The sequence below is a fragment of the Sylvia atricapilla genome, chromosome 18, assembly GCF_009819655.1.
Source record: "Sylvia atricapilla isolate bSylAtr1 chromosome 18, bSylAtr1.pri, whole genome shotgun sequence".
Lineage (NCBI taxonomy): Eukaryota > Metazoa > Chordata > Aves > Passeriformes > Sylviidae > Sylvia > Sylvia atricapilla.
The window spans coordinates 1,825,736-1,853,553 of record NC_089157.1 but is presented as its reverse complement, the minus strand read 5'-3'; the positions used below and the strand labels follow the sequence as shown (position 1 = coordinate 1,853,553).

The 27,818-nt window shown below is 53.0% G+C and overlaps 4 protein-coding genes across 4 annotated transcripts in view; 3 read left to right on the top strand and 1 right to left on the bottom strand.

The window, feature by feature from the left end:
• The window catches only part of LRRC59 (leucine rich repeat containing 59), a 159,989-nt gene that overhangs the window by 75,594 nt on the left and 56,577 nt on the right, over positions 1–27,818 (bottom strand). The window lies entirely within an intron of this gene.
• LOC136369538 (CMRF35-like molecule 7) lies at positions 3,961–5,910 on the top strand. The gene is made up of 5 exons (XM_066332440.1): positions 3,961–4,109; positions 4,476–4,811; positions 5,013–5,100; positions 5,281–5,733; positions 5,805–5,910. Exons 1-5 carry the CDS (start codon positions 4,058–4,060, stop codon positions 5,908–5,910), a joined length of 1,035 nt encoding a protein of 344 aa, XP_066188537.1. The 5' UTR covers positions 3,961–4,057.
• Positions 6,346–9,494, top strand: LOC136369159 (CMRF35-like molecule 2). Its single transcript, XM_066331813.1, has 4 exons — positions 6,346–6,522; positions 6,621–6,971; positions 7,724–7,823; positions 8,978–9,494. Exons 1-4 carry the CDS (start codon positions 6,483–6,485, stop codon positions 9,357–9,359), a joined length of 873 nt encoding a protein of 290 aa, XP_066187910.1. The 5' UTR covers positions 6,346–6,482; the 3' UTR covers positions 9,360–9,494.
• On the top strand, positions 18,273–21,746 carry LOC136369158 (CMRF35-like molecule 2). The gene is made up of 4 exons (XM_066331812.1): positions 18,273–18,370; positions 18,469–18,816; positions 19,569–19,704; positions 20,857–21,746. The coding sequence occupies exons 1-4, from the start codon at positions 18,331–18,333 to the stop codon at positions 21,236–21,238; spliced, it is 906 nt and encodes a 301-aa protein (XP_066187909.1). The 5' UTR covers positions 18,273–18,330; the 3' UTR covers positions 21,239–21,746.

Below are 27,818 nucleotides of genomic sequence, written 5' to 3'. Positions count from 1 at the left end.
AAAGGAGAGAGAGCAAGGAGGAGCTGCTGCTCACTGAATAGCCTCACAGAGCCAAGCTGTCCATTCCCTCTGCAGGCACTGGCGTTGCACCAGAGACACACTCAGCCCTGCAGGTTTAACCTCGCTCAGGAGGATGACAATTGTCCTGTCTATCATGATATCTCCAAATGTAATGCAGCCTAGTGAGACAACACAGATCACTGGCAAAACCCAGGCACCAGCACGCCCTGGCCCTGCTCCAAGGGCTTTATCCCACTTTATCATGCTGGAGAACCTGACCCATCATAGATAAGTGATAACAGCAGCTTTATTGGAGCCCAGCAGCCCAACACGTGCATCACTGCCTCCCTCCACACACCGAGGAATGCATTTCCCCACCACCCAGAGCAAACCATTTGCTCTACCAGCCTCCTCCAGACCCGGCGGAGATTTCTGGCAGCCAGCAAACAGTTTATTGCCCCGAGCAAGTGCTGACCAGCTGAAATCAATGCAGAGCAATGAATCAGAGGAAATGACCTGTAAACGGCAGGAGTGATTCCAATGAACCTGCAATTTAGATCAATTGTTCGGTGTGTTTGCTCGAAGACTGTATCTCTGGAAGCTTAATTACTTCTCTATTTGTCTTGAGAAGTACACCTCTAACAGTGGAAGATTCAAATCCAGCTGAGGAGTGTCTACTTCACTGTCCTCCTGGCCTGCTCCTGCTTGTTCTCTGCTGCCCAACCCCATTAACTGCTGTAGTACCTCCCTGGATTGCCTGTACAACACATCTGGGGGAAACTGGAGCCTTGCTGAAGTCATTCCTTCCCTGTTGTGGTGCGTTTTGGACTTTACCAAGTTTCTGCATGCTTTGGTTCTTTGTTTTATAATGGTTTGTTCCATGTACCCCATGTTTTAGCCCATTATGGCTTACCCCAGTTATTGTTATTAATCAATCATCTTTTATGTGACACCTGGGTCCTGTCTGTCACTTCGAAGCCTCACCCTGATCTCTAGAAAGTTCTGGTGGGGACGTTGAGTGGTTGGTGGAGTCCAAGTCCCCCTTCCCCCTTTGTCCTATAAGTTGTCATTTTTGTACAGAGTCACTCCCTTCCCATTCTGGGTTGGTTCCAAACTGTATCCTCCCCACTCCTCCACCCCCATATTTAAGGTAAAAACCCACGAGTTCAGTCGGCTTTGGTGGGCTGACTCCTGAGTGAAAGGAAGTCGTGAAAATTTAATAAAACCCAGTTGAAATCCCCCATTGGAGTTCCATCCCTTTATTTCTCACATTGTTGATGCTTCTGCTGAGGCAAGAACCTACAGGATGGGAACTGCATTCCAGAATACAGGACCGGACATTTTTGGGATGCCGGTGCAGAGCAAGCCAGGGAAAGAGGGTGAAAGTCCCAAGAGAAGCACTGCACCATTGTACTTCCCCATGAGCTAGGAAGGAATCAGAATTTCATCCTCTGAACCCACCAAGTATGGATTCTTAATTTCTTTGCATTAACTAACCCCTGCTGTGGCCCTTGCTGGCTAAGTCCATCCTCAGGTGGAGCCCAGAACAAATCCTGCACCACCACAAAGTCAGCAAGTATGTTTTGCCACTTTTACTGTCTTTGCTAAATCAGGAGACCTGGGAATGATCTGGACCTATCTTGGTTATCTGAGATGGCAGTGGAAAGGAGAGATCAGACAGTGCCTTCTCAACCAGGCAGCACAAAAGGAGCTACATTAATATACTCAATCGTATCTCCTAAGGACAATTTCACCAAACTCGCTAAATCTGCCCATGAAGAACAGACTGAAATGATTATTTTTCAAAGGCCCTAGATTAAATAACAGAATCGGGGATTGGAAATATCCTTGAAGTCCAGAGAAGACAGGACTCTGGAAAGGCTCAGCTGTGGTGGTGGGTAATACAGTGGGATGAGAACTGGGGAAGATCTGTTCTTGCTGGGCCCTAAACCAAGGAGGTGCACGCAGTGATTAACTCAATTACTGCCCGTCTCAGGAGGGCTTTGGGGCTTTTCTTAGGACCAACCCCAGAGAGTTGTAGTAGCATCTGTGGATGGCAGGGAGAGGGAACTCTGCAGACCTGAGACACTTTAGGAACATGTGGTTTTATTGCAAGGGTCATGGGTAAAAGGGCCTGTCTACAGCCACCAGCCTCAGCTGAAGGGATGCCCCAAGGAGAGAGGGAGAGAGCAGGGTAAGAGGTAAGACAGGTAAGCGAGGTAAGAGAGCGAGGTCCTTGTTACAATACATTATATCTCCTTTTGTGTTGAATATTCTGATTTACAGTAACCAACCGCATGAGATACAAAACCTACAGACCTTGCATACAGCCTATGAGAACTGCCCTATTACCATATCATTCTGTATTCCAAACTCTAAAGGCTACTCTCTTACCTACCTTTTCCCGGATACCTTGGTGGGGGCTACACCCTTGGGTCTTTTGGTGTCCCTCTGTTTGCTATCACCCAAGCCATCTCACTGTCTTCCTGCTTGCCATGGCTGCATCTCAAAGCTAGCTTTCATTTCTATTTCACTCACAGGTTTTATATTTTTAGTATGTCTTGCCAAGCAATCATATTTGTAAGCTTGTCCTGTCTCACCTTTTCCAACAGAGAGTAAACCCAGATTCATAATCTTGCAGCACTAGAGCACGAGCAGCATCTGATGGTGTGGGGCAGTGTCCCGTTGCTGCTGGGCAGGGACAAGGAGCGCTGCCCAGGGGCTGCAGGGGCTGCAGGGGCTGCAGGTGCCAGCTCATCTCATCCCCCTGCCGTGCCCACACCACATCACGACGGCGCTGCCGGGGCTCTGACACACTTTGGTCGCTGATGCAGCCACCAGGGAGGCGAGGGTTCTCGCTCCAGCCCTGCGTGCATCACAGATGAAAAGGCAAATTGATGTGCTCCTGTCAGGGTGCATCAGCGGGATTCCTGAGTAGCGTTCCAGAGATGATGTTTCTCTCACGGAGCAGCCTTGCCTCGTGCTTTCTGGGCCTCTTTCTGCCAAAAGAGAGAGGTCTTGGCTTGCAGGATGCTGCCATAGCCTCCAGAGATGCTGGTTCAGAGCAGAGTGCCTTCCCCTGCCCTGTGCAGGGAGCTGTGTCTACCATTCCCCGGGGCTTCTGGAGCACCTCAGCACCGTGCCAAGGGGGTGTCAGGGGGGCTCTCTGCACGTCTCTCCCCACTTTAGGCAGTGTGATTCCTCATCACACCCTGGTGCACTGATTTGTGCCTGAATTGCTCTACTCCCTTTCTGGTTTCGCCTTCCAACTGACACTCACTTTAATTGGGACAAACATCACAGATCCTCCTGTGACAGACTTCTGTGCCAGCACTCTGAGGTTCCTCATTCCTGCCTGCTCTCATCTTGACCTTCCGCTCCAGGAGGGTGTTCACACACTGCTGGTTTTTTGGGTCTGAGGCACTGAGCTGGAGTCATGCCCTCATTTGCAAACCCCAGCGTCCCACTCATACAGGGCCCCTTCATACAGCAGGTGAGAGGAAAAATAGCAGAGTAAAACCTCATGTGGAGGTCGCAGTGCTGATGTTGGGTGGCTGCAAATCACTGCTGTATCCTCAGGGGATGGAAGGAGATCTTCCCAACCAGTCCATCAACAGGGATTGACCTGCACTCACTCTACCCCAGTGCCTGCATCCCTGCTCTGGCCAGGCCCTCTCAAAACTCACCAAAATCCTTTGGGCTCTGTGCAGGGGAAGGGTCTTTGGTCCCTGCTGGGATGGTCCCTGCTGGGTTGGTGGAGGAACTTGCTGCATTTTGACATTTTCCTGGGAACCCAGTGGCTATTTCAGAGAAAAAGCAGTCTCTGTCATGGAACAACCCAGGGTGAGTCATGAGCCCTGGGTGAAGGAGCGGAAGTAACTGTCTTAAAAAGAAGAAATCCAGAGTCTCTGGGTAAGCACTGCCCAAAGAAGTGTCAAGAGAAGACGACTTGGCAAACTCTCAGGACATCCATGTGCATGTGTGCCTGGCTTCATTCAGAAGGATTTTTGTGGAAAACCACGGGGAAAATTCTATCTTAGGAGCAAGAAGCTGGAAAATGAGGATTTTCTTGGTTTGGACCCTTTTCTTCATGACAGCCACGAGCACAGGTCAGGCAAATCTATACCAGGGGTTCTGGCAGAGCTGTGGAGAAGCTGGGGCTGAGGCAGACCAGGAAGCTCACTATGGTAGTGGCGAAAGACTAGCTAATCCCAAACTTTTCCTCTGCCAGTTACAGGGTGGGATCTCTGAGATTTGCTTATTCCCTGCCATGTGAACCCTGGGAATAAGGCTTTTCACTCTCTTACTAAAACACACCCTTGATGGGGGCCCTTTTTTAATGACTGGGGGCATTCACCTCACCACTGCTCACTAGCATAGTGAGGGCACAGGCACAGCCTCCCTCAGGCTGTACCTGCAGGAAACCTGGGCTCAGATCCTTTATGGTTTACAGCACCTCTCTCTGTCCCCTGCAGGTGGCCAGGCAGTGACAGGCCCCAAACTGGTGAGAGTTGAGCAGGGCAGCTCACTGGCAGTGTCCTGCAGCTACAGGCCACGCTACAAGCTCAACTCCAAATACTGGTGCCTCAAAAGCTTCCTCTCGTTTTGCTTGACTTACATCATCCAAACCAATGGCTCAGAGGTGACAGTGACACGGGACAGGATGTCCATCAGGGACAACCACACAGCAAATTCATTCACAGTGACACTGAGCAGTGTCACATCAGGAGATGCAGGCCATTACTCCTGTGGGGTGAAGAGGAAACTGAGGAAAAACCAGTGGCACAGCATCAAGGTGATGGTTTCTGCAGGTAAAACAGGGCTAGAAACAAAGCTGACACTAAACTTCCCCAGTTTCCTCTTCCTCCTCTGCAGTGCCCAGGGCATTGTCTGGATACCTCCTTATCCACCCTCTGCATCTTCATTGCTGAAGTCTCAGGGTAGAGGCTCCTAACCAAGGTGCAGGACAGGAGTTGTGGGGGTCTCCACCTTGACTCTGTTTTCTCTGCCAGCTGTTTCAAACACAAGTGAGGACAGCAACGTGCGCCCATTGAGCACCAACCCTCTGTGCCCCAGGGGCTTTGGGGAGCCTCCAGTGCCGTGAGTCAGGGCTTGGGATCCGGGCAAGCCCCCAGCAGCATCCCCTGGCCAGAACCTTCTTTTCCCATGCATGTATGTGCCAGCTTTGAGTCCCCAGGGAGCATCCTGGGGACAAGCAGAGCAGCTGGCAGACGTGCAAGTGCCCCAGTGCCCATCCTCATTCCCTAGACCCTACTAAAGCTCTAACACGACCTCCCTTCTCCTACACAGGTCCCAGCTCAGCGTCATCCACTTGCTGCTGCTGCTGCTGAGCATCAAGGTGCCCGTGGCCGTGGCCGTGGTTTGTGGGGCAGCCTGGCTGAGGAGCCGGTGCAGAAGCCGCGAGCAGGAAAAGCCGCAGCTCTCGGAGGCACGCAGCAGCCCCTGGGCCCGGGGCTGTCCCCCCGTGCCCACCATCCCCGAGCCCCAGGGACGCCCTCCTGCCCCCCGGCCCCCACCCTGCTGGGGCCGTGCCGCCCCTCACGGCCGCCCTGTGCCGGGAGGAGCTCGGCTCCGGCTCCTGCTGCCCCTGGAGAGCCTCGGCCCCCCCCGGCAGCCCGTGTGCTGGAGCGGCCTTTGGCCTTTGGGCCGCACACAGCCGGCCTCTGGTGAGCTGCAGCTGCCAGCCGAAGACGGTTTTTCAATAAAGGCTGGGTCTCCTACAGGGCCCTGTCTGTCTGTCTGTCTGTCTGTCTGTCTGTCTGTCTGTCTGCTCCTCCCTTCAGCTGCCAGCCCTGCCCGGGAGGCCCGCGGCAGCCGATGCTGCTGCACACACCTGTGTGGGGACACGGCGCCACAGGGGCCGTGCAGGCTCCACCATGGCCCGAGTGAGCTTCCCTGTGGGGAGAGGAGCCCTGAGCCCCTCAGCCCGGCCACCTCTGCCTCAGCCGCCACACGCCCATCTCCAGCGGAGCAACAGGCAGGGAACTGGCCCCCGCGGCATCCATCCTTCCTCCGCGGCTGCGGCCCCGCCGCTCTGGCCGGACGCTCCTCAGGACAGCGGCAGCGAGCACTTCCCGCTGTTCCCGGCGCTGGCCGGGCTGCGGCCGCCGGCGCTGCTGTCCGTGAGCACGGGGCCGTGCTCTGGGTCAGCCCGCGGGACCCCACGGTCCCGGCCGGCGCCGCCGGAGCCCGCCCTGGGCCGGTGCCGATGGCACGGGCGGGGCGGGGGCATCAGCGGGGCCGGGCCGGGCCCTTCCTGCCGCCCCCGGCGGCTCCACCGAGCGCTCCCGCGGCCGCTGCCCTCGTCTCTCCGGCGGCCCGCGGTGTCCGGCGGTCCCGGGGATCGCCGCGCTCCTCCCCAGCGCGGTGACCGTGCGGCGGGGGCGGCCCGGGGCGGGGCGGGCTCCGCCGAGAGGAACCGGGAGCGGCAGCGCGCTGAGCCCCGGCGTCCCGGAGCGGCCATGCGGCTCCTGCCCCTGCTCGCCTGGGCGCTGCTTCCAGGTAAGGTTGGCCGGAGCCGCCGACGGCCGCGGCCGCCCCGTCGGGCGGGAGGTGCCGGTGCGGCGGCAGCGCTCCCGCGGCTCCGTGTGTCTCCACAGGCTGCGGGGCAGTGACGGGGCCCGGCACCGTGCGGGGATTCCTGGGGGCCTCCCTCTCCCTCACCTGTACCTACCACCGTGGCCAGGAGAAATTGCCGAAATTCTGGTGCACACCGAGAATTTTTTCAAGTACTGTTTTTACCTGTAAGCACGACATCGTCATCACCTCGGAGTCGGAGCCCGAGGCGCGGCGGGGCCGGTTCTCCATCCGGGACAACCGCGCACAGCGGGTATTCACGGTGACCGTGGATGCTCTGTCTAAGGAGGACCAGGGCACCTTCTACTGTGGGGTGCGAACAAGAATATTTCAGCGTGATGACAGCGCTGCTGTGAAGGTGATCGTGGCCTCAGGTCAGTACTTGTGGGTTGCAGGTCGCCGAGGTCCAGCACGGATGTGTCCCTGCCTCCAGCTGCTTGGAGCAGGGGCTGCAATGGGGGCAGCCGGGAGCTGATGGGTGCCCGTGCAGGAGGGACGGCCCCAGGGTGTGTGACCAGAGTGCAGTAGGTGCCACCGTGGCTCATTTCCCATTCTCAGTTCTCCACGGAGCCCCTCCTTGTCACCTCATGGTCATCCATGTCTATTAGTGAGGTGCCCTGTGCTGTCTGTGTCCAATTTTCTTCCTCATTAGCTGTCGCTGGCCTTTTCTGTGCTCTCCTTGCCTTACTGTGTAACACTGGGGTGTTCCTCATTGCACTGTGCTGCCCCATTTCCCACCTGGCACAAGGCAGCGCCTCTGGGCACCACGCCGTGGACTTAGGAACCATCCCTCTGCATTGCCTTGCCAGGGATCAGCCTGCATAGCAGGACAACATATATGTGGTGGTGTTGTGTGAGTAGTGAACTGGGCGTGGGGGGCCCGAGCCCCGTTCTGCAGGGTGAATCTGTTTTGTGTGTGTTTTGTGGGGGACTGAGAGTGTGAAAAGCCTCCTGGGCAGGGGAAGGGTCTCACAGTCCTCTGACCTCAAGATGTGTCCTCTGGATGAGGCAGAGGGGACTGAGCTTCTCCTGCTGTCACAGCACATGGGTCACTTCCATCTCACTGGAAAACCCACAGCATTTTACCCCCCAGAGGTCAACCAAGTCTCTCTTTTTTTTGTTACAGCTTCTTCCACCATCCAATCTTCGACCTACATGACCACCAGCCAGACAGTTTCCCAGGGAGAAATTGTGCAATCAACATCAAATCCCTCTACGCCTCAACTGTGAGTAGCAGCTCCTTCCTACAGCAGCCCCTTTACTCCATGAGCTGTCTGGTGCAGCTGGAGCCCTGCAGCTGCCGGGCTCTTCACACCTCCCTTAAGGATCCCGACCTCCTGTTTCTGTCTTTAGAGACCACTCCACATAGAAGAATTCTTCCTTGTGAGGGTGGGGAGGTCCTGGCACAGGTTGCCCAGAGACGTTGTGGATGCTCCATCCAGGGGAGTGTCCAAGGCCAGGTTGGACTGGGCTTGGAAGAACTTGGCTTAGTGGAAGGTGTCCCTTGCCATGGCAGAGGGTTGGAGCTGGATGATCTTTAAGGTCCCTCCTGACTCAAATCATTCTCTAACTTGGTGACAGTAATTCCATTGCCTCTAGTCACATTGGAGAAGTGGTTCCTGCCCACAACACTGACCCCATTTACTTCCCCAAAACTCAGTTCATGGGAAGCCAAGTGCTGCCCAGTGTCCTGTCCTTTGTAGTCCCAGCCTGGCAGAGATAGCTACAAAAGCATGAACCCAGAGTGTCAGATCTGCCCCCCTTCTCTCCTGCCTGTGGGAGGTGATGCCAGCAGCAGACAAAGCTGAGACTCCCTCTCAGCACACTCAGGGCTGTGCTGGCTCTCTTGACTTTTTATGCTTGCCCCTTACAAACGAGGGTAACAAAGAGTGGAGTAAAACCAGAGCAAATGCAAGAACCCCTTCTTAACTCACTGAAGACACAGCGGCTCTCAGACACAAGCACCATTTTCTTCTGCATTGTTTGGTTTGCTCTCTCCATGCCCAGCTGGCAGCCTGACCAAGGTGCAGGACAGGAGTTGTGGGGGTCTCCCCTTTGCTCTGACTCTGTTTTCTCTGCCAGCTGTTTCAAACACAAGTGAGGACAGCAACGTGCGCCCATTGAGCACCAACCCTCTGTGCCCCAGGGGCTTTGGGGAGCCTCCAGTGCCGTGAGTCAGGGCTTGGGATCCGGGCAAGCCCCCAGCAGCATCCCCTGGCCAGAACTTTCTTTTCCCATGCATGTATGTGCCAGCTTTGAGTCCCCAGGGAGCATCCTGGGGACAAGCAGAGCAGCCGGCAGAGATGCAAGTGCCCCAGTGCCCATCCTCATTCCCTAGACCCTCCTAAAGCTCTAACACGACCTCCCTTCTCCTACACAGGTCCCAGCTCAGCGTCATCCACTTGCTGCTGCTGCTGCTGAGCATCAAGGTGCCCGTGGCCGTGGCCGTGGTTTGTGGGGCAGCCTGGCTGAGGAGCCGGTGCAGAAGCCGCGAGCAGGAAAAGCCGCAGCTCTCGGAGGCACGCAGCAGCCCCTGGGCCCGGGGCTGTCCCCCCGTGCCCACCATCCCCGAGCCCCAGGGACGCCCTCCTGCCCCCCCGGCCCCCACCCTGCTGGGGCCGTGCCGCCCCTCACGGCCGCCCTGTGCCGGGAGGAGCTCGGCTCCGGCTCCTGCTGCCCCTGGAGAGCCTCGGCCCCCCCCGGCAGCCCGTGTGCTGGAGCGGCCTTTGGCCTTTGGGCCGCACACAGCCGGCCTCTGGTGAGCTGCAGCTGCCAGCCTGTGGGAAATGTAATGGATAAATTCGTGTGTCACAGATTTGGTCCGTTAAAAAGCTGTTCCAGGGCATCTCCGAGATTCCAAGACCTGTGGTGCAAGCTGTGAAACCACAACATTTGCAACAAAATGACATGGCCGGACTGGAGATGGCCCATTCATCAAGCATGGGCCTCCACAGCTGCTTGACATCTGATATCAATCTTGATAGGGGATCTGGAGGATGATCAAATGTGCACCCCAAAGATGAGATCCAGGAAGACTATCAAGTCGTATTTTCATACTTACAGGAACCCCTTTCAAGACCTCACTTGGAAATAAAGAGATACATGAATATTTGGTCTGTTAATAGAGTTAGACTAAGGGCAAATAACCTGTACAAAAACCGTACGCCGAGACTCAGTGTGTGTGGCTGAGGTTGGATGGTTCCTTTGTTAGTGTCACTCTGCCCACCCAGCAGTCGATTGATGTTGTCCAATTTTATTGTGGCTTTTTAATTTGCTTTTGGAAATTTGCTGAATAAATTCTGTTCTTTTAAATTGGTTTCTGATCATTAATAACAGATTGGTACCGTGACTCAGATCAATACTGGCGCTGTGGAAACCCTTTCCACGGGAGGCGCCCCGCTGATTTTCGGCGGCCCGGGGAAGTGGGAAACTCCGTAGCACCTATTGTATCACGAACTAAAGTTAGGTTAAGGGCCACAATAAAAGAGGGGGTTTTTTGGATCCAAAGAACTCAGGAAAGACCTAGGGGGGTCTTTCGGAGCCGTGGCTATTGTTTTCACTCGTAAAATTTCTCCGTGCACGAAGATTCCACGCAAGAAAATAGCTGTAAGTGTTGCTGGTTGAGTGAGGGTGATGGGGTGAGTGTGTGAGACGTGACCTGGTCACGGAACAACCACGGACCTGGAACCCACATTTCCAAACTCCCGCGAGGGACTTGTTCAGTGACAGGGAAGTGAGTCAGGGAAAACTCATTTGGCTCATCAAACCCAGACTCAGGGGGGTCTGGGGAACTGATCACAAGGAAGCTAAAAGGAAAGGAGACGTTCCTCTGAGTTCGGGAAACTGGTCAGCCTTTTAGCTACGGGCTGGTGAGAAGCCCAGGACGCAGACTGAAGACTTATTGCTGGACGAACAGACCCACAGCTCACCTCGCTGGACGGGTAAGTAATCCAAAAAGCGGACCCCGGTTTGTGACAGAACAGTTTGGTAAAGGATCCCAGGTCTTAGTGGAAGCTAAGAAATAATTCAGTGCGAGACCTATCACCAAAAATAAAAAGTAAGAAAGTTTTATTAAAAAAAATAATGGGGCAAGGGAAAAGCAAACACCAAAAAGAGCCTTGTGCCTAACTAAAACTTTTACCCAAAACCCATTCAGACCCAGGCTCTCCCCTCCCCTCCGAAACCCTCGCTCCAAACCTTGCAGGCAAAGCCCTCCTCCCTTCCCTCCCGGCTGACGGCTTCAGTGTCTCCGCGTGGCTGCAGCTCCCCCGGTGTCCTGGTTTGGAGTAAATTAGGGAAGAACCTCCAAAAGGAGTCCCCTAAACCAAACCTCTACCACCCCTTCCCCCCCAGCCCTGGGTTCGGGAAGGAAAATACCTCGGAGGAAAGTGGAAAAACCGGTTTATTGACAAAAATACACTCTCCAACACCGAATAGTGGGAAAGGACGGGTTACTGTGACGATGGGGAGGGTGCTGACGTGTCTCTGTCTGGCCTGGGTCTTCTCCAACTTCTCAGGTCAGGTCAGGTCCGGAGCCGGTTCAAACCTTGGTGGGGGGGAGGGGGAGAGAAAGGAAGGAGGGGAAAAAAAACAAACAGAAGCAGCGGGGGGGAAAGAAAAACGGCGGCAGGGGCAGCCGGAGAGCAGAGCGAAGCAAAGCGAAGTGAAGAAGGCAAAAGCAGCCGAGCCAGCTGAAGCAAGAGCTGAAAGCAGCCAAGAAGGAAAAAAGAGGCAGGAACCGCTGGCTCCCGCCCAAGTGGGCGGGATTCAGTTGCGAGACATAACAACATATCCAAGATATGGGATGGATATATGGGATAGGAGGCAGCTCAACCCAGAACATTCCACCCCTTATCCCATATATCCATCCAATTAAAACTTTCATCTCACTTACTCAGACCTTTAGCACTTACACATTTCCGTCCGTCTTACTTGCTCAGACCTTCGACACTTACACATTTCCTTCTGTTTCATGTCTAACTGATCTAACACGCAGACAATGGTAGTAACATTCAGCACATATCAATCTTACCCCATATTCAGATCTCCCTGAGGTACACATCGCATTGTTCCATCTTTCTGCATTATCCGCCATGTACAACCCGGTCCTCGAGCAGAGACAACTCCACGGATGGGTTTGCCTGTACTCGAGTCAGGGTTGATCCATACTGTCTTTCCCAACAAACCTCTAACATGGGCCACTGGGACTTTATCTCCATCTACTACATTAAGGTGCTGGGACTGAGCAGGACCCGCTCGGTTGGTGGAACCTCGAGTGTTAACTAACCAGGTGGCTTTTGCTAAATGCTGCTCCCAGTTTTTTAAGGACCCTCCACCCAACGCCTTCAGGGTGGTTTTTAACAGCCCATTGTACCTCTCCAATTTACCCACGGCTGGTGCATGGTAGGGGATATGATATACCCATTCAATGCCATGTTCTCTAGCCCAGGTTTTAATAAGATTATTTTTGAAATGAGTCCCATTGTCTGACTCAATTCTCTCGGGAGTGCCGTGCCTCCAAAGGACCTGCTTTTCAAGGCCCAGGATGGTGTTGCGGGCTGTAGCATGAGACACAGGATAGGTTTCCAACCACCCTGTGGTGGCTTCTACCATGGTCAGCACATGACGCTTGCCTTGGCGGGTTTGAGGCAGTGTGATGTAATCAATCTGCCAGGCCTCCCCATACTTGTATTTAGACCACCGTCCTCCATACCAGAGAGGCTTCATCCGCTTGGCTTGCTTAATGGCAGCGCATATTTCACAGTCACTGATAACTTGAGAAATGCTGTCCATGGTTAAATCCACCCCTCGGTCTCGTGCCCACTTATAGGTGGCATCTCTACCTTGGTGACCTGAGGCATCATGGGCCCATCGTGCTAGAAATAACTCTCCCTTGTGCTCCCAGTCAAGATCTATCTTCCACTCCCCTATCTTTGCAGCTTGATCTACCCGCTGATTATTTTGCTGCTCCTCATTAGCTCTACTCTTGGGGACATGGGCATCTACATGGCGAATCTTCACAGGTAGGGTTTCTAACCGGGCAGCGATATCTTTCCACTCTTCAGCAGCCCAAATTGGTTTACCTCTACGCTGCCAGTTCGCCTCTTTCCATTTCTTCAGCCATCCCCACAGAGCATTGGCTACCATCCAAGAATCAGTGTATAGATAGAGGCCTTGGCCACTTCTCTCTCTTTGCAATATCTAGGGCCAATTGAATTGCTTTAAGTTCAGCAAATTGACTGGATCCACCCTCTCCCTCAACGACCCCTACGACCTGTCGTGTGGGGCTCCATACAGCTGCCTTCCACCTCCGACCCATCCCTACGACACGGCAGGAACCGTCGGTGAATAAAGCGTAACATATTTCCTCTGCTGGCAACTGGTCGTATGGCGGAGCTTCCTCAACCCGGGTCACTGGTTCTTGTTCTTCATCTGCAACACTGAAACTTTCACCTTCAGGCCAGTTTGTAATTACTTCCAAAATTCCAGGGCGATTCAATTTCCCAACTTGAGCGCGTTGTACAATGAGGGCGATCCACTTGCTCCAGGTAGCACTGGTGGCGTGGTGGGTGGAGGGAACCTTTCCTCTAAACATCCACCCAAGCACTGGTAGTCGGGGTACCAGGAGGAGTTGTGCTTCCATACCTATAACCTCTGAGGCGGCCCGAACCCCTTCATAGGCTGCTAGAATTTCCTTTTCTGTTGGAGTATAGCTGGCTTCCGACCCTCGGTAACTTCGACTCCAAAATCCCAGTGGTCGGCCTCGAGTCTCCCCAGGCACCTTCTGCCAAAGGCTCCAGGACAGACCGTGGCTCCCAGCTGCAGAATAGAGCACGTTCTTCACGTCCAGTCCCGTCCTGACTGGGCCAAGGGCTACCGCGTGAGCAATCTCCTGTTTAATCTGAGTAAAAGCGTGTTGCTGCTCAGGGCCCCACTGGAAAGTGTTTTTCTTGCGAGTTACCAGGTGGAGAGGGCTTACAATCTGACTATATTCTGGAATATGCATCCTCCAAAAACCTATGACACCTAGGAAAGCTTGTGTCTCCTTCTTGTTAGTTGGTGGAGACATCGCTGTGATCTTATTGATGACATCAGTGGGAATCTGACGCCGTCCATCTTCCCACTTAATTCCCAGGAACTGAATTTCTCTAGCAGGTCCTTTAACTTTGCTCTTCTTGATGGCAAAACCAGCTTTCAGGAGAATCTGGATAATCTTCTCTCCTTTTTCAAACACTTCAGCTGCAGTGTTCCCCCACACAATGATGTCATCGATGTATTGCAGATGTTCTGGAGCCTCACCTTCTTCCAATACAGTTTGGATCAATCCATGACAAATGGTAGGACTGTGCTTCCACCCCTGGGGCAGTCGATTCCAAGTATACTGCACACCCCTCCAGGTGAAAGCAAACTGAGGCCTGCATTCTGCAACCAGAGGAATGGAGAAAAAGGCATTGGCGATGTCAATAGTGGCATACCACCTTGCTGCCTTGGACTCCAGCTCATACTGGAGTTCCAGCATGTCGGCATGGCAGCACTCAGCGGTGGAGTCACTTCATTCAATGCCCTGTAGTCCATAGTCAACCTCCATTCTCCATCCGGCTTGCGCACAGGCCAGATGGGGCTGTTAAAGGGTGAGTGGGTTTTACAGACCACCCCTTGGCTCTCCAACTCACGAATCATTTTGTGGATGGGAATCACTGCATCTCGAACTGTTCTATACTGCCGCCGACGCACTATAGAAGTGGCGACTGGCACCTGCTGATCTTCCACCTTCAACAATCCCACAGCAGATGGGTCATCCGATAGTCCAGACAGGGTGTTCAGTTGCTTAACACCCTCTGTTTCTACAGATGCTATTCCAAATGCCCATCTGAATCCCTTTGGGTCTTTGAAATACCCATTCCGAAGAAAATCTATGCCCAGAATACACGGGGCCTCTGGGCCGGTCACAATCAGGTGTCTCTGCCAGTCCTTTCCAGTCAGGCTCACCTCAGCCTCCAACAAAGTCAACTCTTGTACTCCCCCTGTCACCCCGGCAATGGAAATTGGTTCTGCCCCCACATGTTTTGAAGGCACCAAAGTACATTGCGATCCAGTGTCCACCAAAGCCTCATGTCTCTGTGGCGCCGATGTGCCAGGCCATCGAATCCACACTGTCCAAAACACACGATTCTCCCCAACCTCTACCTGGCTAGAGGCAGGGCCCCTCTAAGCCTGATTATCTTTCTTTCTTTGGACATATATCCTAGAGGTTCCCTCCAGGGGATCAGACATATCATCATCGTCCCAGCTGCAGACAACTGGTGCTGCTCTCTGTTTAGTAGGACTTCCTCTTTGAATCCTACCTTCTTTCAATTTACGCACCCGTTGTGCCAGAGCAGCAGTGGGTTTTCCGTCCCACCTCCTCATGTCCTCCCCAGCTTCACGCAAGAAGACCCACAACTCGGTTCTCGGAGTGCGCCTTCTCTCCCCAACAGAGGTACGCCCGCGTTGAACACCAGGGTCTCTAATTTGAATGGCTGAAATTTGGAGGAAGCCCTCCCTAATCTCTTCCCTGAGTTTTTTGTGATTTTCCTCTAATTTATCTTCCAATTTCTGCAGTCGTGTTTCCACAGCTGCAATCCTGGCGTGAGTTGGGCCATGTACTGAATCAGCATATGCTCGAAGCTTTCTTGCCATATCGAGCACGATTTCATGTGTCTCCTCCTGCTTCATTATTGCTAGAGCAGAAGCGTATTCAGATGGTCCAAGTCGTACAAGTTTTTGCCACATCACGGGTGTACATGGTACCAAATCTGGGTTCTTAGTGTTTAGGTCATCTGAGAAGATAATCTCTGCCACTGCCATTTCTCTCAAGCGTTGAATCCCTTGTTCTATGGTCTTCCACTGGGTCTGCTGCATGTAGAGATCGTCTGCACACAGGTATCTTTGTGCCACACTTCCCAGGACTCGTTCCCAGAGACCGCAAGGGGTAGCCACCCTCATCATTCCTTGGTCAATAACTGGATCATGTGACAGGGAGCCCAAATGCCTTGCTTCAGTGCCATCCAGAATTGGAGCTTCGCCTGCAGCATCCCAGAGACGGACTAACCAACTAATTATAGACGCATCTGGTCGTCGGGTGTAATCCTTTCTCAAACCTCGGAGGTCCTTCAGGGAAAAAGCATCAATAGTGGGTCCTGATCTTGTGCCAGCTGGTTGGACATTTGATCTTAGGCCAGTTGATCCGGCTCCCAATCAGGTGTCAGTTAGTTCAGCTTCTAATTTTACGTCAGTTTGTCCAGCTTCTGATTGGGTGTCCTCGGAGGTCCTTGAGGGCCCTTCACCTTCATCATCATCATCATCATCCTCTACTGGTCGATCAGTCTTTCGTGCTCTCTTTGCCCTGGCGACTGCCAGTGTCTTAGACTCCCTGTCTGGTTTAGCTGTTGGCCCGGAGCCCAGGATATTAGCTGCAGCCTGAGAGACTGGGGTGGTAACTAGCTTATCTCCCTGTTCCCTTTCTTTTATCTGCTGTCCTTCAGTATCTAGCAGAGTACGGTAAACATATGCCAGGGCCCAGCTCACTGCAACAATCCTTTTCTCCTTAGTATTACCACAGCATTTCTCTTTCAAATACTTCGCCACCTCAGCTGGGTTCTGAATTTGTTCAGATGGGAAGCCCCAGACTATAGGATCAGAAAATTCCTTTAAAATTTGGCCCATATCTTCCCATTTCCCACTCCACTCAAGATTTCTCTTTGTTGGCTTTACCCCTAAATCAGGAGTCTCATTAGCTCTTTTAGAAATCTCAGCTTTCATTTTATATAAACTGCAGACAGTATAGAAAAGACTTACTAGATTAAATGCCAGAAAGATGGTCTCTTTAACACTCAGGGGAAACTGAACATTTTCTAATAGAGATGTAAAAAATTCAAAGGAGAAGACGGAAGACAGAGGCTGAAAAAACTCTTCCCCTGCTTCTCCACTAACAAACTGAATGCACCACCATAACAAGGAACTATACACTTCCGGAACAGATTTAAGCATCTTAACTGCCCTTCTATAAAGCATCACAAGAAAGCCTAGTCCAATGAATATTCTGGTTAGTACCCCACGGCCCCAAAAGCTACGTATTAGTAGCAATACCAGAGCTTTTTCTATATAAGGGAATAACCCTAGGTACCACAGAGGTATTAAAACCTCAAAAATCCCTGGGGACCAGAAATATTGGCAGGCTTTCACCACGAATGACATTATGAATCCAGAAAAAAACATCCCAATACACCCACAAAACAACTAGAACCACCAATATTATTATTAAGGTTTTTCCACTTTCTCTGGCCCTTTCCCGGCCAACGCACCAAGAAATGTCTTGGTTTGGAGTAAATTAGGGAAGAACCTCCAAAAGGAGTCCCCTAAACCAAACCTCCACCACCCCTTCCCCCCCAGCCCTGGGTTCGGGAAGGAAAATACCTCGGAGGAAAGTGGAAAAACTGGTTTATTGACAAAAATACACTCCCCAACACCGAAGAGTGGGAAAGGACGGGTTACTGTGACGATGGGGAGGGTGCTGACGCATCTGTTGCAAGCCCCCGGACTTCTCCAACTTCTCAGGTCAGGTCAGGTCCGGAGCCGGTTCGAACCTTGGGGGGGGAGGGGGAGAGAAAGGAAGGAGGGAAAAAAAAACCCCAAAAAACAAACAGAAGCAGCGGGGGGGAAAGAAAAAAACGGCGGCAGGGGCAGCCGGAGAGCAGAGCGAAGCAAAGCGAAGCGAAGAAGGCAAAAGCAGCCGAGCCAGCTGAAGCAAGGGCCGAAAGCAGCCAAGAAGGAAAAAGGAGGCAGGAACTGCTGGCTCCCTCCCAAGAGGGCGGGATTCAGCTGCGAGACATAACAACATATCCAAGATATGGGACGGATATATGGGATAGGAGGCAGCTCAACCCAGAACAAATATACCAGGAAAATTCAGGAAAATTGCATCAGCAAACACACTGGGGAGCACAGGCAGAGCCGGTTCTCCGTTCTGGACACCTGCGTGTGCCGGGCATTCAGGGTGACTCAGGAGCTCCTGGCCAAGGAGGACTCGGGCATGTTCTCGTGTGGGACGCAAAAGTGATTTTTCCCGTTCCATGAGAGTGCTGATGTGGAGGTGATCGTCAGCCCAGGTGGGTCCGTGCACGTTTCCCCACAGCACCAGTGATCGGCACGTTGGGGAGCCGGGGCCAGGCTGCGGGAGGAGCTTTCACCGTGTGCGTGACGGGACCGCGGTGCCCGTCTGGCCCCCGCGGCATCCATCCTTCCTCCGCGGCTGCGGCCCCGCCGCTCTGGCCGGACGCTCCTCAGGACAGCGGCAGCGAGCACTTCCCGCTGTTCCCGGCGCTGGCCGGGCTGCGGCCGCCGGCGCTGCTGTCCGTGAGCACGGGGCCGTGCTCTGGGTCAGCCCGCGGGACCCCACGGTCCCGGCCGGCGCCGCCGGAGCCCGCCCTGGGCCGGTGCCGATGGCACGGGCGGGGCGGGGGCATCAGCGGGGCCGGGCCGGGCCCTTCCTGCCGCCCCCGGCGGCTCCACCGAGCGCTCCCGCGGCCGCTGCCCTCGTCTCTCCGGCGGCCCGCGGTGTCCGGCGGTCCCGGGGATCGCCGCGCTCCTCCCCGGCGCGGTGACCGTGCGGCGGGGGCGGCCCGGGGCGGGGCGGGCTCCGCCGAGAGGAACCGGGAGCGGCAGCGCGCTGAGCCCCGGCGTCCCGGAGCGGCCATGCGGCTCCTGCCCCTGCTCGCCTGGGCGCTGCTGCCAGGTAAGGTTGGCCGGAGCCGCCGACGGCCGCGGCCGCCCCGTCGGGCGGGAGGTGCCGGTGCGGCGGCAGCGCTCCCGCGGCTCCGTGTGTCTCCACAGGCTGCGGGGCAGTGACGGGGCCCGGCACCGTGCGGGGATTCCTGGGGGCCTCCCTCTCCCTCACCTGTACCTACGAGCAAGGCCAGGAGAAATTGCCGAAATTCTGGTGCGCACTGAAAAGTTTTCCAAGTATTGGTACATGTAAGCACGACATCGTCATCACGTCGGAGTCGGAGCCCGAGGTGCGGCGGGGCCGGTTCTCCATCCGGGACAACCGCGCACAGCGGGTATTCACGGTGACCGTGGATGCTCTGTCTAAGGAGGACGAGGGCACCTTCTACTGTGGGGTGCGAACCGGCAGATTTCCGCGTGATGACAGCGCTGCTGTGAAGGTGATCGTGGCCTCAGGTCAGTACTTGTGGGTTGCAGGTCGCCGAGGTCCCGCATGGATGTGTCCCTCCCTCCAGCTGCTTGGAGCAGGGGCTGCAATGGGGGCAGCCGGGAGCTGATGGGTGCCCGTGCAGGAGGGACGGCCCCAGGGTGTGTGAGCAGAGTGCAGTAGGTGCCACCGTGGCTCATTTCCCATTCTCAGTTCTCCCCGGAGCCCCTCCTTGTCACCTCATGGTCAGCCATCTCTATTAGTGAGGTGCCCTGTGCTGTCTGTGTCCAATTTCCTTCCTCATTAGCTGTCGCTGGCCTTTTCTGTGCTCTCCTTGCCTTACTGTGTAACACTGGGGTGTTCCTCATTGCACTGTGCTGCCCCATTTCCCACCTGGCACAAGGCAGCGCCTCTGGGCACCACGCCGTGGACTTAGGAACCATCCCTCTGCATTGCCTTGCCAGGGATCAGCCTGCATAGCAGGACAACATATATGTGGTGGTGTTGTGTGAGTAGTGAACTGGGCATGGGGGGCCCGAGCCCCGTTCTGCAGGGTGAATCTGTTTTGTGTGTGTTTTGTGGGGGACTGAGACTGTGAAAAGCCTCCTGGACAGGGGAAGGGTCTCACAGTCCTCTGACCTCAAGATGTGTCCTCTGGATGAGGCAGAGGGGACTGAGCTTCTCCTGCTGTCACAGCACATGGGTCACTTCCATCTCACTGGAAACCCCACAGCATTTTACTCCCCAGAGATCAACCAAGCCTCTTCTCTTTTTGTTACAGCTTCTTTCACTAACCAGTCTTCGACCTACACGACCACCACATCCTCTGATCTCACTCTCACTGTAACAGGCTACCCCCAGACAGTTTCCCAGGAGGAAATTGTGCAATCAACATCAAATCCATCCACACATCAACAGTGAGTAGCTGTTCCTACCTACAGCAGCCACTTTACTCCATGAGCTGTCAGGTGCAGCTGGAGCCCTGCAGCTGCCGGGCTCTTCACACCTCCCTTAAGGATCCCGACCTCCTGTTTCTGTCTTTAGAGACCACTCCACATGGAAGAATTCTTCCTTGTGAGGGTGGGGAGGTCCTGGCACAGGTTGCCCAGAGTGTTGTGGATGCTCCATCCCGGGAAGTGTCCAAGGCCAGGTTGGACTGGGCTTGGAAGAACTTGGCTTAGTGGCAGGTGTCCCTTGCCATGGCAGAGGGTTGGAGCTGGATGATCTTTAAGGTCCCTTCTGACTCAAATCATTCTCTAACTTGACAACAGTAATTCCAGTACCTCTAGTCACATTGGAGAAGTGGTTCCTGCCCACAGCACTGACCCCATTTACTTCCCCAAAACTCAGTTCATGGGAAGCCAAGTGCTGCCCAGTGTCCTGTCCTTTGTAGTCCCAGCCTGGCAGAGATAGCTACAAAAGCATGAACCCAGAGTGTCAGGTCTGCCCCCCTTCTCTCCTGCCTGTGGGAGGTGATGCCAGCAGCAGACAAAGCTGAGACTCCCTCTCAGCACACTCAGGGCTGTGCTGGCTCTCTTGACTTTTTATGCTTGCCCCTTACAAACGAGGGTAACAAAGAGTGGAGTAAAACCAGAGCAAATGCAAGAACCCCTTCTTAACTCACTGAAGACACAGCGGCTCTCAGACACAAGCACCATTTTCTTCTGCATTGTTTGGTTTGCTCTCTCCATGCCCAGCTGGCAGCCTGACCAAGGTGCAGGACAGGAGTTGTGGGGGTCTCCCCTTTGCTCTGACTCTGTTTTCTCTGCCAGCTGTTTCAAACACAAGTAGGACAGCAACGTGCGCCCATGGAGCACCAACCCTCTGTGCCCCAGGGGCTTTGGGGAGCCTCCAGTGCCGTGAGTCAGGGCTTGGGATCCGGGCAAGCCCCCAGCAGCATCCCCTGGCCAGAACCTTCTTTTCCCATGGATGTATGTGCCAGCTTTGAGTCCCCAGGGAGCATCCTGGGGACAAGCAGAGCAGCTGGCAGACGTGCAAGTGCCCCAGTGCCCATCCTCATTCCCTAGACCCTACCAAAGCTCTAACACGACCTCCCTTCTCCTACACAGGTCCCAGCTCAGCGTCATCCACTTGCTGCTGCTGCTGCTGAGCATCAAGGTGCCCGTGGCCGTGGCCGTGGTTTGTGGGGCAGCCTGGCTGAGGAGCCGGTGCAGAAGCCGCGAGCAGGAAAAGCCGCAGCTCTCGGAGGCACGCAGCAGCCCCTGGGCCCGGGGCTGTCCCCCCGTGCCCACCATCCCCGAGCCCCAGGGACGCCCTCCTGCCCCCCCGGCCCCCACCCTGCTGGGGCCGTGCCGCCCCTCACGGCCGCCCTGTGCCGGGAGGAGCTCGGCTCCGGCTCCTGCTGCCCCTGGAGAGCCTCGGCCCCCCCCGGCAGCCCGTGTGCTGGAGCGGCCTTTGGCCTTTGGGCCGCACACAGCCGGCCTCTGGTGAGCTGCAGCTGCCAGCCTGTGGGAAATGTAATGGATAAATTCGTGTGTCACAGATTTGGTCCGTTGAAAAGCTGTTCCAGGGCATCTCCGAGATTCCAAGACCTGTGGGGCAAGCTGTGAAACCACAACATTTGCAACAGAAATGACATGGCCGGACTGGAGATGGCCCATTCATCAAGCATGGGCCTCCACAGCTGCTTGACATCTGATATCAATCTTGATAGGGGATCTGGAGGATGATCAAATGTGCACCCCAAAGATGAGATCCAGGAAGACTATCAAATCGTGTTTTCATACTTACAGGAACCCCTTTCAAGACCTCACTTGGAAATTAAGAGATACATGAATATTTGGTCTGTCAATAGAGTTAGTCTAAGGGCAAATAACCTGTACAAAAACCGTACACCGAGACTCAGTGTGTGTGGCTGAGGTTGGATGGTTCCGTTGTTAGTGTCACTCTGCCCACCCAGCACTCGATTGATGTTGTCCAATTTTATTGTGGATTTTTAATTTGCTTTTGGAAATTTGCTGAATAAATTCTATTATTTTAAATTGGTTTCTGATCATTAATAACAGATTGGTGCCATGACTCAGATCAATAATGGCGCTGTGGAAACCCTTTCCACGGGAGGCGCCGTGCTGATTTTTGGCGGCCCAGGGAAGTGGGAAACTCCGTAGCACCTATTGTATCACGAACTAAAGTTAGGTTAAGGGCCACAATAAAAGGGGTTTTTTTGGATCCAAAGAACTCAGGAAAGACCTGGGGGGGTCTTTCGGAGCCGCGTCTATTGTTTTCACTCGTAAAATTTCTCCGTGCACGAAGATTCCACGCAAGAAAATAGCTGTAAGTGTTGCTGGTTGAGTGAGGGTGATGGGGTGAGTGTGTGAGACGTGACCTGGTCACGGAACAACCACGGACCTGGAACCCACATTTCCAAACTCCCGCGAGGGACTTGTTCAGTGACAGGGAAGTGAGTTGGGAAAACTCATTTCGCTCATCAAACCCAGACTCAGGGGGGTCTGGGGAACTGATCACAAGGAAGCTAAAAGGAAAGGAGACGTTCCTCTGAGTTCGGGAAACTGGTCAGCCTTTTAGCTACGGGCTGGTGAGAAGTCCAGGATGCAAACCGAAGATTTATCCCTGGACGAACAGACCCCCAGCTCAGCTCGCTGGACGGGTAAGTAATCCAAAAAGTGGAGCCCGGTTTGGACAAAACAGTTTGGGAAAGGATCCCAGCTCTTAGCGGAAGCTAAGAAAGAATTCAGCGCGAGACCCACCACCAAAAATAAAAAGTAACAAAGTTTTATTAAAAAAAATAATGGGGCAAGGGAAAAGCAAACACCAAAAAGAGCGTTGTGCCTAACTAAAACTTTTACCCAAAACCCATTCAGACCCAGGCTCTCCCCTCCCCTCCGAAACCCCCGCTCCAAACCTTGTAGGCAAAGCCCTCCTCCCTTCCCTCCCGGCTGACGGCTTCAGTGTCTCCGCGTGGCTGCAGCTCCCCCGGCAGGAGCTCAGTGTCTGCCCGTGCCCGTCCCCAGCCCGGGGAGTCCTGTCCCCAACCTGTCCCCAACCGGTCCCCAACCTGACCCTCTCTGGCAGGCTCACTGCTGCTGCCACCACAGACAACCCCACCCAGAGCAGGGGGTCGTCCCTTCCCGGCCCCGTGTCAGTCCCGGGTGGGGAGGTTGAAAATTGAACCAATTTCAATTAAAAGTTTCCCCATGGGAGCCAGTCCCTATACCATTCTGAACAGGGTCCCTCCGGAGGATGTGTGATACAGTGTAATAGATCTAAAAGATGCCTTTTGGACTTGCCCTCTGGCCACAAAAAAACAAAAACAGAAAACCAAAACCAAAACAAAAACCAAAAACAAAAACAAAACCAAAAAACCCCCAAACAAACAAACCCCACAATAAACAAACAAAAAAACAAAAACAAAACAAAACAAAACCCACCACCAAACCAACAAACAACAAAAACTAAAAACAAAACCAAACCAAACCAAAAAACCCACAACAACAACAAAAAACAACAAATACCCCAGTCGGGATTATTTGCCTTTCAATGGGAGGATCCTGAAACAAACCGAAAGGAGAAGTTTAGGTGGACATCTCTGCCTCAGGGATTTGTAGATGCTCCTAACCTTTTTTGGTCAGGCCCTTAAACAATTATAAAGTCAATTCGTGCCAGCAGAAGGAATTAAGGTTTTACAATATATTGATGATTTGTCAATATCTGGTCCAAGGGAGGAGCAAGTGAGAGAATGTACAATGTCATTGCTGAATTTTCTGAAAATTAAAAGTTTCAAAATCAAAGCTACAATTTGCTGAATCGAAGGTAAAGTACCTAAGACACTGGATATCAAAAGGTAAAAACAAATTAGATCCTGAAAGGGTGGCTGGAATTATAGCTCTGCCCCCTCCCCCCCCATGGACAAAGAGGGAACTCAAGCAATTGTTGGGACTGTTAGGATACTGCAGACAATGGATTGAAGAATACAGTAAAAAGGTAAAGTTTCTTGATGAGAGACTAAATACAAATAAAGTGAAATGGACTGAACAAAATGGATTAAAACTCAAGAGGTTAAAGGAGGCACTAATAAATGCTCCTGTGTTGAATTTGTCAGATGTAAAAAGGCAGTTTCAGTTGTTTGTGGATGTCAATAATCACACTGCTCTTGATGTTTTAACTCAGGATTGGGCAGGGACCAAGAAACCTGTGGGATATGTCTCCAAGCTTTTAGATCCAGTGAGCAGGGGATGGCATATCTGTTTTCAGGCTGCTGTGGCAGTAGCTCTGCTGGTGGAAGAGGCCAAGACGGTAACATTTGGGGCTGCCCCAGTAGTATACTCACCACACAATGTGAGGAGCATTCTGCAGCAAAAGGCAGATAAATGGCTCACAGATGCCAGGCTTCCGAAGTATAAGGCTATTTTGGTACATTCACATGGTTTAGAACTTAGGACAACAGCTGCTCAGAACCCAGCCCAGTTTCTGTTTGGAGAGGCACTGGAGGAAACCTCCCATGACTGCACTGAAATGGTGGAACTGCAAACCAAGGTAAGACCAGAGCCGGGGGAGGAAAAAATGGAAGAAGGGAAAAAATGGTTTGTAGATGGATCAGCAAGGGTAATTGAAGGAAAAAGGAAATCAGGATATGCCATAATGGATGGCAAATCTGGGAAAATAGTGGAGTCAGGGCCTCTGAAGGCAAATTGGTCTGCCCAAGCCTGCGAATTATGTACAGTGCTAAGGGAACTCAAAAGATTAAAAGGAAGAAGAGGCACTGTCTTCACCGATTCAAAATATGGTTATGGAATTGCACACAATTTTGGTAAATATGGGAAGAAAGAGGTTTAATTAACACTCGAGGGCAAGGGTTAATTCATGGGGAAATAATAAAGGAAATCCTGGAGGCAATCAGGGATCCAGAAGAAATCTCCATTGTCCATGTCAAAGGACACCAGGTGGGTATGCAATTCCAGACCAAGGGAAATAATTTGGCAGACAAGGAGGCAAAAAAAGCAGCATTGTTCACAGTAAGTATCCCCGAAGTTCAGGAATGGGAGACCCTGGAATATCCCCCTGACACTTCTCAGACAGAAATTGAGGAATGTGAAAAAATAGAGGGTAAGCTAGAGGAAGGAAGGTGGAAATTACCTGACGGAAGGGAACTGGTATCAAAAGAATACTGTCCTGGTTTGGAGTAAATTAGGGAAGAACCTCCAAAAGGAGTCCCCTAAACCAAACCTCCACCACCCCTTCCCCCCCAGCCCTGGGTTCGGGAAGGAAAATACCTTGGAGGAAAGTGGAAAAACTGGTTTATTGACAAAAATACACTCCCCAACACCGAATAGTGGGAAAAGACGGGTTACTGTGACGATGGGGAGGGTGCTGACGTGTTTCTGTCTGGCCCGGGTCTTCTCCAACTTCTCAGGTCAGGTCAGGTCCGGAGCCGGTTCAAACCTTGGGGGGGGAGGGGGAGAGAAAGGAAGGAGGGGAAAAAAAAAAACAAACCGAAGCAGCGGGGGGGAAAGAAAAAACGGCGGCAGGGGCAGCCGGAGAGCAGAGCGAAGCAAAGCGAAGCGAAGAAGGCAAAAGCAGCCGAGCCAGCTGAAGCAAGAGCTGAAAGCAGCCAAGAAGGAAAAAAGAGGCAGGAACTGCTGGCTCCCGCCCAAGAGGGCGGGATTCAGGTGCGAGACATAACAACATACCCAAGATATGGGATGGATATATGGGATAGGAGGCAGCTCAACCCAGAACATTCCACCCCTTATCCCATATATCCATCCAATTAAAACTTTCATTTCACTTACTCAGACCTTTAGCACTTACACATTTCCGTCCGTCTTACTTGCTCAGACCTTCGACACTTACACATTTCCTTCTGTTTCATGTCTAACTGATCTAACACGCAGACAATGGTAGTAACATTCAGCACATATCAATCTTACCCCATATTCAGATCTCCCTGAGGTACACATCGCATTGTTCCATCTTTCTGCATTATCCGCCATGTACAACCCGGTCCTTGAGCAGAGACAACTCCACGGATGGGTTTGCCCGTCCTCGAGTCAGGGTTGATCCATACTGTCTTTCCCAACAAACCTCTAACATGGGCCACTGGGACTTTATCTCCATCTACTACATTAAGGTGCTGGGACTGAGCAGGACCCGCTCGGTTGGTGGAACCTCGAGTGTTAACTAACCAGGTGGCTTTTGCTAAATGCTGCTCCCAGTTTTTTAAGGACCCTCCACCCAACGCCTTCAGGGTGGTTTTTAACAGCCCATTGTACCTCTCCAATTTACCCGCGGCTGGTGCATGGTAGGGGATATGATATACCCATTCAATGCCATGTTCCCTAGCCCAGGTTTTAATAAGATTATTTTTGAAATGAGTCCCATTGTCTGACTCAATTCTCTCGGGAGTGCCGTGCCTCCAAAGGACCTGCTTTTCAAGGCCCAGGATGGTGTTGCGGGCTGTAGCATGAGACACAGGATAGGTTTCCAACCACCCTGTGGTGGCTTCTACCATGGTCAGCACATGACGCTTGCCTTGGCGGGTTTGAGGCAGTGTGATGTAATCAATCTGCCAGGCCTCCCCATACTTGTATTTAGACCACCGTCCTCCATACCAGAGAGGCTTCATCCGCTTGGCTTGCTTAATGGCAGCGCATATTTCACAGTCACTGATAACTTGAGAAATGCTGTCCATGGTTAAATCCACCCCTCGGTCTCGTGCCCACTTATAGGTGGCATCTCTACCTTGGTGACCTGAGGCATCATGGGCCCATCGTGCTAGAAATAACTCTCCCTTGTGCTCCCAGTCAAGATCTATCTTCCACTCCCCTATCTTTGCAGCTTGATCTACCCGCTGATTATTTTGCTGCTCCTCATTAGCTCTACTCTTGGGGACATGGGCATCTACATGGCGAATCTTCACAGGTAGGGTTTCTAACCGGGCAGCGATATCTTTCCACTCTTCAGCAGCCCAAATTGGTTTACCTCTACACTGCCAGTTCGCCTCTTTCCATTTCTTCAGCCATCCCCACAGAGCATTGGCTACCATCCAAGAATCAGTGTATAGATAGAGCCTTGGCCACTTCTCTCTCTTTGCAATATCTAGTGACAGTTGAATTGCTTTAAGTTCAGCAAATTGACTGGATCCACCCTCTCCCTCAACGACCCCTACGACCTGTCGTGTGGGGCTCCATACAGCTGCCTTCCACCTCCGACCCATCCCTACGACACGGCAGGAACCGTCGGTGAATAAAGCGTAACATATTTCCTCTGCTGGCAACTGGTCGTATGGCGGAGCTTCCTCAACCCGGGCCACTGGTTCTTGTTCTTCATCTGCAACACTGAAACTTTCACCTTCAGGCCAGTTTGTAATTACTTCCAAAATTCCAGGGCGATTCAATTTCCCAACTTGAGCGCGTTGTACAATGAGGGCAATCCACTTGCTCCAGGTAGCACTGGTGGCGTGGTGGGTGGAGGGAACCTTTCCTCTAAACATCCACCCAAGCACTGGTAGTCGGGGTACCAGGAGGAGTTGTGCTTCCATACCTATAACCTCTGAGGCGGCCCGAACCCCTTCATAGGCTGCTAGAATTTCCTTTTCTGTTGGAGTATAGCTGGCTTCCGACCCTCGGTAACTTCGACTCCAAAATCCCAGTGGTCGGCCTCGAGTCTCCCCAGGCACCTTCTGCCAAAGGCTCCAGGACAGACCATGGCTCCCAGCTGCAGAATAGAGCACGTTCTTCACGTCCAGTCCCGTCCTGACTGGGCCAAGGGCTACCACGTGAGCAATCTCCTGTTTAATCTGAGTAAAAGCATGTTGCTGCTCAGGGCCCCACTGGAAAGTGTTTTTCTTGCGAGTTACCAGGTGGAGAGGGCTTACAATCTGACTATATTCTGGAATATGCATCCTCCAAAACCTATGACACCTAGGAAAGCTTGTGTCTCCTTCTTGTTAGTTGGTGGAGACATCGCTGTGATCTTATTGATGACATCAGTGGGAATCTGACGCCGTCCATCTTCCCACTTAATTCCCAGGAACTGAATTTCTCTAGCAGGT